Source organism: Stylophora pistillata, chromosome 12 (assembly GCF_964205215.1).
Source record: "Stylophora pistillata chromosome 12, jaStyPist1.2, whole genome shotgun sequence".
NCBI lineage: Eukaryota > Metazoa > Cnidaria > Anthozoa > Scleractinia > Pocilloporidae > Stylophora > Stylophora pistillata.
Genome location: NC_142530.1, coordinates 14,195,475 through 14,205,000, shown reverse-complemented (window position 1 = coordinate 14,205,000; position 9,526 = coordinate 14,195,475). Strand labels below are relative to the sequence as shown.

The window sequence follows — 9,526 nt, the reverse complement described above, 5'->3', positions numbered from 1 at the left end:
GCATGAGAAGGTGATAGCAATACCTTTGGTTGTGATAATGAATATGCTAATCGAGTGTCACTATTAAACTTTTAGTGTATATACATTCTCGTGTCAAAATTATTTAGCCATGGTCTACGTTAATTTGCTGTTTCATTTGTACTTCAATGTAATGCTTAAAAGTAGACTTCAACGTGTTAAGTGTAAGTTAGATGCAATCCACGATTATTCGATTTTCATTTGAAACAGTACATTATTGGTTAAGTTCTCCTCGAGGTTGGTGGCTTTCAAATTAAAGGTGACGGCCGTGAAGTTTGAAGTAAATGCACATCTGGTTGCATTATCAAACACAGAAAAGGTTTCTAGAAAAAGCCTTGAACTTTTCACTGAACTTAGTGGGCGAAGTAATTTTGGTGAAGCCTGTTAATTTTTCACATGGAGAACAGATGTAATTTGTGTAGAGTTCTGAAACTATGTTTGGCAGATTGTTGATTAATGGTATGGATATTATGAGTGACATGTAACCTATTCACAAGAGCAAATATAGGAAATGGCTTTAATCCTAAAAAATAATTAAACTCATGGAAATAGTGTAACTATTAATATAGTTTAATTTGTTTATAAAGAAGTCACTTGATGATGCCATTATGCTAAAAAGCTCGCTTCTTAATCATAGATACCTCATTTTCTATGTTTTTGTCAACAGCAAGTTTTTTCAGGAGTGCTTTGAATAAGACTCTTATAAATAATTAGGCCCACTTTACCTCAAAGATATCTGATTGAAGGAATCTGATTTAGTGAAATGTTGTCAATTGAACATTTAAAAACCAAACCCCTTAAAAAATCAAAACAATTACATTTGGTAATTTATGGTTTCAGTACAGGAACAAACCTAGAGTTTCTGGTGGTGTTGGACAATCATTGTATCTGAAGAGTTCTTCGTTGTGTTGACCATAATTATTAAAAGACTGGTCAATGTAGGTTTCATTATGGAAGAGTAAAGTAATCCTTCTGTTATAAGCTTGTTTATTGTTCATAGATTTGTAGATATGTGAAAGCTAAACAAAGTACTTCTGTCTTGTGAACTAAGCCAACAGGGGTGTCCATTGTCAAAGGCCATTCATTGTGCAGTTGGCCATGTGTTCTGTGGATTCTTACAGATAATGGAGGAAATTATTCCTACACAAAAAGAATTAAGTACAAAGTGAAAATAAATGTATTATTGAAAAGTATTGTTCTCAAAGTCATTAAAACAAGTATAGCTTCAGCTGGTAAGATATTTCATTTTTTGTAATAAATTGGAAAATTGGATGTTCCTGGCTGTGTCAGATTTTAATGAACTTTTTTTTTTAAACATTTATCTAGTTCTTAAATGTATACTTATAATCTTTTCATAACACGTTGTAATTTTAATGCATGTTTAAATTATTTTGTAAAGGATGCTTGGAAAAAATATAGCCATATGTAAGAGTAAACATCATGTAATTTGTCAAATGTCATTAAATTTTGTTACAATTATTTTGAATTCATTTAAGTCAGCTGGATATGTTTAAAAAGGCAACTTTGATTGCATTTTGATTTTAGAGTTTTAGATTTGTGTTGAACAATGACTTTTGATCAATCCTCCAAAAACAGATTTAAAATCAAACATATTACCTTATTGAAATTTTGTCACAGTTATTGTGCATCTATGAGTAAACCTACAGCAATTTCTCAAACATTGCAGAGTACTTCAATACTGCAAGAAAGGTTCATAATTGTCTGAACTTACTATGTGGTTTGAATTATTGTTAATGAGCACATGTTCATTTAATTTCCAACAAGTTTTCAGGAAAAGCATTTATCAGAATGGGTGGATGTAAAAATCTGCTAGAAGTATCTCAATAGTTAATTTTCTTTTTTAAGATTGTTAGTCAAAATGTATTAAACTGAATAGATACATTTTTTGGAAATCAGAGTTCTTTCCTCCTTTACTTTACAGACAAAGTGACATGTTTTGACTATCTTAATGTAGAAATTCACTCTTTAAAATCTTCATCTTCTCAAAGTCAATGATATTTTCAAGTTTCAGTAAACATCCAAATTCATTTTTGAGTGCTTCATTCTATTTTCAGTTGCGTTTATATGGATTTTATTGATATTCAGTGTATTATGGTTTTTTTAAGTAACTTTGAACTAAGAAGAGAAATTTTGCTACAAATGGAAATGAGGGTTAAAACATTGGCTGATTATTTATCTGACATAATCAGAGAGGCAAATCCACCACAGTAGAAAATTACAAATTAAGTAACAGTTTGAGGGAGAGAGATGAAGAAGAGTTTTCCAGCAGCCCATAAAGGGGAGAGGAATCATTATCATCTATTTACCCTATAACTCCCAGAAGTGATTAAATTGTTACTTCTCCCTACAATATCCACATAATTTATTATCCAGTAAATCAGTGATGAGAATTCTCAAACTTAACAGGTACCCATAGAAGTTATGTTAATTTAACCACAAATTCTCATGACTACTTGACAAGGACAGTCATGTGTAGCAGCTAGAGGGGAGAATTAACAAACAGCTGTTGGGAGTTAAAAAAGGGTTAAGATACACCTGAGTGATGAAGTAAATAACAGACTTTGTGATGTTCATTAGGCCAACTGTCCACCGACACATCAGCGCATGTGTTGGTGAGGCATTGTTGGGATCAGATTCTTTACCTTTACTTTGCTTTATAGAGGGTTGATGCCCTCTTTGTCCACCTACTTACACTCTGCCAGATATCCCTCACCAAACCTTGAGGTTGTTAGTTCACTCTGCTCAGGGCTTTTTTCTTCCTTGTTTCCCTTCCACATTCCAGTGCAGAATATCCTTAAAACCACCACCACTGCTTTCTTGACCAATGATAAAACAAAACAGCAAAATTTATTTATTTTTAGCAGTCAAAATACATAATTATCTAACAGTTCCTACCCACAAAATAACCAAGCTAATCAAGGCGTGTCATCAAAAGTTTATTCAAAACTAGTCAATTGGTCAAAACACGTGTATATTCACCATAATTGTTGTTGTTAATTGATAATATTTCTTTACCAAAAGAAGGGAACATTCTTTCCCACAGTTTGTCAGGTATCTACTGATAAACAGGAAGTCCTAATACATCTTGTGTATATTCATAAAAACATGTTTCGGAGATGAATGAAAGATAGTGTTAGTACTAATAAGAATGAGAATTAAGTAATTGCTGACAGTGATGGATCGACAGATCTGATGTAAAGAAATAAACTTTAAATTTAAGATACGATTTATCTCTACTAAATTAACATTTTTGTGTATAATAAAGAAAAAAACAGATTAATGGTCAGTTCTTCTTACATAAGTTTGTAACTATTTTTGGCTTTCATGATGTCAACCGTTGTTATTTATAAACCTTTAAGTTAGTAGAACAATAATATGCACAGTCACAATAATTAATGTAAACAAAACTATGAATTTCAAAGATATTTCCGGGAAGTTTATTGTGTTACAATCAACCATACTGGGAATAAAAAAAACCTCAAAACCACAGAAGTACATTAAGCACCTCAAGCTATTCTGGCAAGTCATGCAATCAAGGAATAACTCTTACTAGTTCTTGTCTCTATTTGGGGATGTATGATTCATCCTATTGCACTTTGGTGGACCTTGTGCTCTTTTTACTGTATGAACAAGAAAATATGCTTTAGGTTAAATTGATAAGTAATTTTACTTGAAAATCAACCCTCGCATTAGCTCACAGTGGTGTAGAGAATTAATTAAAGCAGACAAAATAAATTTGCATATGGGTCTGTGAAACTTTGGTTTTTGTTGACATGCAATGAATTTTATATATAATTATTATATCTATGCAAATTATTTTTTATGCTACTTATACAGTTTCTGTGCATGAAGTGAAGCTCTTTTTATTGATCACTGGCCATTATGTGCCAACTGAAGTACAGTAAATGTATTTTTGTTTTGGTCCTGCAGGACAATGTATTTGCATTCAAGTGGATACTTAATCTGTGTGAAATCTTCACAGGAGCTTTCTAAGAAATGTTTTGAAAATCCCTAAGAGTATTTGTTTCCTTGATTGGTTCTTGAATAGGAAGAAATTTACCCTTTTTTTCAATTCCTGAAAGAAAAAATTACAGTAACTGAAACAGAACATAACTTTCCTTACTTCAATCTTTTCTGACTGAAAGCTATCTGATGTTGTCTGATTGATTCAATCACAGTGTACTGTCACAATGGGATATCAAAATATTTATCTTAAAAATTCCTAAATTAATATGTAGGAATTCTATTCATTTCCCTTTTCGTGGGTGAACTTTCACATTGTTTCTTGAAAACAACAACAATCAAATGGTGCTTTATTCCTTCAACTGGGCTGTTTTTTTCTCTCTATTCCTTCAGTTTCTTTATTTTTTCAATAACAAGCAATTTTTCAAAGTGGAGATCTTTAAGGAACCACTGGGTGGCCAAAGGCTCGTCCCTCAAAGGAACTTTGTATCTGACAAATGGCTAAGAGCTTAGCTGTTATATCAAGTGGCCAGGTTACTAAGTGAAATTTGAAATGGTAACCACATCCATAGTTAATCACATTTGAATACATTTTTGAGAGGTTTGATGACTTTGGAATCACAACACTCAATAGACATGTAAGAGTGACTAGCATCAAATTTCTCCCAAAATATCACCCCTGAATCAAATGTGAAGCTCGCAAGAATAAGGGAAATGGTCACTAAATGAGCAATTGCTAACAAATTCTCCTTGTCAGCACCATTGAAAACTGTACATACATTGAAGAACAGCGTGGAGACTTTGTTGAACTACTAGCAGACTAAGACATCACATCTCGAGTATCAAATTCAACGCACATATAGAAACTGTAAAAATAAAATAACTGTGCTTTAAGAATCTTGAAATATATTTAACTCTTCGAGCCTTAACAGTCCAAAAAAACCTCATGTAAGATGCATTAAAAATGTTTGCACATACCCAGATATCATGTAATTATTTTACATCATTATTTTACGTGGTCTTGCATCACTATCACGCGGGGGACGCAGAATTCCATTCGCTCTTAGAGTTCATCAATGAACCTCTCTCTGATCTTTGTTTCCTCCATGCACCCCAGCCTGTTTTCCCTTTGTCTATCTCAATTTAGCTAAATTGAGATGGACAAATTGAGCAAATGGAATTGTTTCCGCATCCCCCGCATGAGGTTCTTTTTGACTGATGAGGCTCGAAGAGCGAAATATATTTCAAGATTCTTAAAGCACAGTTATTTTATTTATACAGTTTCTATACGTGCGTCGAATGTGATACTCGAGACATGATGTCTTATTCTGCAAGTAGTTCAAGTTATTCAAATGCATTCCTAGCCTCAGTAACTACTATTTCTTTAAGTGGAGAATATGCATAGATAAATAAGTGAATAAACTTTATTTAACAAGTGTATCACTAACAGTAATTCAATAGAGAAACTAGTGACCCTTTAAGAAATGACTGTGTAAAGGGTTAAAGTTTTCATAAAATCAAATTTTCATCACAGGCCTCTGCTTGATCATAGCTCTGATCATCAAGGCTTGTTTACAATTTTCTTTGTCAGTTTTGTGAATCATGATATTTTTTCATTGCTTTTCAGATGGTCCCACATCGCTGACAAACTATTTGGACTCCAAGCAAAGAGGGGTGACAGGGGCCAAGAGAGGAGCTATCAAATGGGCCATAAACAGAGATGTTACACTGGGAGAAGGTACACTGCATCATACATTTACATGTACTCATGAATTTGCAATTGAACATTATTTATATTACTTTCTCATTACATACAGCTGTACTTGTCATCAGATAGCATAATACGTACTTATTGACAGAGATGGACAACTAAAAAAGAAAATGTTTGGTATGAGGCCATGATTTGCAGACCAAGTCCTGCAAGGTCTGGATGCCAAGACCAGTGGTTGTCTCATCCATCCTGAACCAACTAAGTTAATAGGCATTTTATTGACTGTATGATTGATGTTTAGGGCTGTACTGCTTTTTCTGGCCCTGGTAAGTTCTGTCATTGCAGCTGTGGCGATTTTGTTCAAAATGTATGCAATATGCATGCAACCAAGGATAATTACAGGCTATGTGAAGCAGCACTAAAAACTATTATCTTATGTCAAGGTTTTTTTAATCTACATTATCTTTATTTTTTCAGTGGAAAACAAGTGCATTTTCAAATACATACAAGGCAGCACTAGTTCAGTGAAGGCGATCAGTCCTACAATTTACATCTTCAACCCTTATGCTGCAGTAAGTAACAAGGAAAATTTCCTGTTTGAAATCATCTAACAAAATAAACATGACTGGCTTTAATTCTGCTGTTGTGTCTTTTTCCAAAGCTTGCTTCACCTCACGGCAGGCCACGCCTTGGGTCTTTGGTACCAGAAGAGACCCTCCTGGAATTTTCTATTGCAGGTGAATATGATAATGTATTTATGATATTTGATAAGAACTTTAGCTTGCAATTTGTTTGCTGTGAATTATTCAAACCCTGTTTTTGCCGAGATGGTAAGTTCAAGATCTGGTCTTTCTCCAAGAACAATGTTAATATTTTATGGTTGCCATCTCAACTGGTAAAGCTATGTTTATGAAGGATATATTAAAGTATTAGACTTCATATTAAGAGAATTTTGCTTGTGTGGATTAATTCAAGCACTCTCAAGCAGAAATGCTGCAGGTTCATTTTCAGAGGTAGCAGAATCCAGTCAAATGCTGTAGGGGGCTCGTCCAACATCGAACCAAGCACGTGGCAATGCTGCCTCTCAAATTTCCTAAAGTGATCTCTGTGTAGTTCATTGGCATGAAAAAACCTATTATAATGTATTTGCAAAGTTGTCACTGTCTCCATCCTCAAATTGTAACAAGGCATTAATGGCTATTAATTTTGTTCAAAACCCTAAAAACTAACATTGTACATTATTTTTGTAGCATGTACTATTTTCACCATAAAATGTGGATTCTCCCCAAATTATGCAGTGGGGGGGCGGGGGGGGGAGGGGTTGAGGGACCCTTGCTCTGCCTCCTCATGAGTTGTTGTTAATCATTGCACAGTTTTCATTTCATATTTTTTGCTCATGGAGCGAACCACATTATGGTAGAGAGTTATCATCAGATCAACTCTCTAGGATTTGATGAGAATGATGGCAATGAAAGATATGTGAACTTCACAGATGCAATGTACAATTATGTGGGCTACCATGATCTATGCCTGTCTTGAGTTACGTAACCTCGGGTCTTCTTTCAACAGGTTTACAGGCAGATGGCTTGAAGAAAAACATCTTTGGTAGACCCAGCCCATATGTTAAGCTGTCAATCATGCCGTCGAAAAGACATCTCAGGTCGTGGAAACAACATCACGGACAGATTGCCAAAACATCATCACAACCTAACACCATAAGTCCAAGATGGACCAGCGAGGTTCGTATGCAGTTTGCTAGTTCGCAGTTGTAGTTGAAAGGTGGCTCTTGAGTTTGAAAAGACCTTTATTAGCTGCCATCGTAAAATTTTTACAGTTAATTTTCCACCAGTTACAGACATACAGTTCAGTAAACGGAATTTGCGCGACATGACAATTACGCATTCACAGTTAGGTTAAAAGTGAAATAGGAGACGTGGTGATTGGAGTGTTAGGTTTTTAGGAGGGAGTGTACTAAATTTGTCACGTGGTGAATGTTGACGATAAACAATAAAACAAGGATTTGAGGGCTAAGAGTAAGTGTACCCCACAAGTTCGGTACATCGGTTTTCTTTTTTGCCACCATGGTGAGGAAGCTCAGAGAAACCATGGGGTTTGTACAGTACGGGCTTCCTTAACTAGAACTACCTGTATATTACTATTTTTCAATTACCTGTATATTGCGAACAAAAAAAGGAGCTACAGTGGTAAAATGGGTAAAATGATATAATGAAAATAACAAAACGAACAAAAAAACAGAACAAAGGAAAAACAAAAAAAGGGGAAAACAAAGGAGTTAAGGGAAAATAGGATACGAGAAAGAAGGTATTTTTCAACTTGTTTTTTAAAAGTTTTTAAACTTGCTGAATTTTGAATGTGTGGACTGAGCTTACCGAAAAGCAGAGGACCTTATAACTGAAATGAAAAAAGCATTACTTGGTTTTACACTGGGGGACAAACAAAGAAATAAGTATAATAGTTGTTCTTGTATTATTGGTATTATAGCCATGAAACTGGCTCTTCAATGGCTTTTCTGTGTGTACTGTACCTTGATAAAGTACTGTGGACTATTTTTGTTTCCTTTCAGGAGTTTGTGTTCCTGGGTGGTGCAGACGACCTGTTAGAAGTAGAAGTGCGGAATAAGTTTTCTGGAACGCGGCCTGCTTTCAGCCGCTTCCTGGGGAAACTAACTGTTCCTCTGGTGGATCTTTTTGAATGCCAAAGAAACAGGTCTGTTCTACTCTCTATTGTTATTGTCACTCACTTGGTTACCATTAAGAAACAGGTCTGTTCTAGTCTCTATTATTATTGTCACTCACTTGGTTACCATTAAGAAACAGGTCTGTTCTGCTCTTTATTATTATTGTCACTCACTTGGTTACCATTAAGAAACAGGTCTGTTCTACTCTCTATTATTATTGTCACTCACTTGGTTACCATTAAGAAACAGGTCTGTTCTGCTCTCTATTGTTATTGTCACTCACTTGGTTACCATTAAGAAACAGGTCTGTTCTACTCTCTATTATTATTGTCACTCACTTGGTTACCATTAAGAAACAGGTCTGCTCTACTCTCTATTGTTATTGTCACTCACTTGGTTACCGTTAAGAAACAGGTCTGTTCTACTCTCTATTATTATTGTCACTCACTTGGTTACCATTAAGAAACAGGTCTGTTCTACTCTCTATTGTTATTGTCACTCACTTGGTTACCATTAAGAAACAGGTCTGTTCTGCTCTCTATTGTTATTGTCACTCACTTGGTTACCATTAAGAAACAGGTCTGTTCTGCTCTCTATTGCTATTGTCACTCACTTGGTTACCATTAAGAAACAGGTCTGTTCTACTCTCTATTATTATTGTCACTCACTTGGTTACCATTAAGAAACAGGTCTGTTCTACTCTCTATTGTTATTGTCACTCTCTTGGTTACCATTAAGAAACAGTTCTGTTCTACTCTCTATTGTTATTCTCACTCACTTGGTTACCATTAAGAAACAGGTCTGTTCTGCTCTCTATTGTTATTGTCACTCACTTGGTTACCATTAAGAAACAGGTCTGTTCTGCTCTCTATTGTTATTGTCACTCACTTGGTTACCATTAAGAAACAGGTCTGTTCTGCTCTCTATTGTTATTGTCACTCACTTGGTTACCATTAAGAAACAGGTCTGTTCTACTCTCTATTATTATTGTCACTCACTTGGTTACCATTAAGAAACAGGTCTGTTCTACTCTCTATTGTTATTGTCACTCACTTGGTTACCATTAAGAAACAGGTCTGTTCTACTCTCTATTGTTATTGTCACTCACTTGGTTA

General features: G+C 34.9%; 1 protein-coding gene and 1 long non-coding RNA gene across 3 annotated transcripts in view; one reads left to right on the top strand and one right to left on the bottom strand.

Moving 5' to 3' along the window:
• LOC148718908 (uncharacterized) overlaps positions 1-3,661 on the bottom strand; it is a 3,881-nt gene extending 220 nt beyond the window's left edge. Inside the window, exons 1-3 of the long non-coding RNA XR_015994050.1 lie at positions 3,590-3,661; positions 2,732-2,855; positions 1-1,158 (exon numbers count right to left, since the gene is read on the bottom strand). The exon at positions 1-1,158 is cut by the window's left edge and continues 220 nt beyond it. This is a non-coding gene — a long non-coding RNA (uncharacterized LOC148718908). The remainder of the gene's footprint in view (positions 1,159-2,731; positions 2,856-3,589) is intronic.
• LOC111328974 (uncharacterized) overlaps positions 1-9,526 on the top strand; it is a 38,054-nt gene that overhangs the window by 1,033 nt on the left and 27,495 nt on the right. For both annotated transcript variants that reach the window (XM_022933529.2, XM_088741285.1), the window contains exons 2-6: positions 5,630-5,740; positions 6,191-6,285; positions 6,375-6,450; positions 7,283-7,452; positions 8,298-8,440. In XM_022933529.2, the coding sequence (XP_022789264.2) occupies positions 5,630-5,740; positions 6,191-6,285; positions 6,375-6,450; positions 7,283-7,452; positions 8,298-8,440 (595 nt within the window). The remainder of the gene's footprint in view (positions 1-5,629; positions 5,741-6,190; positions 6,286-6,374; positions 6,451-7,282; positions 7,453-8,297; positions 8,441-9,526) is intronic.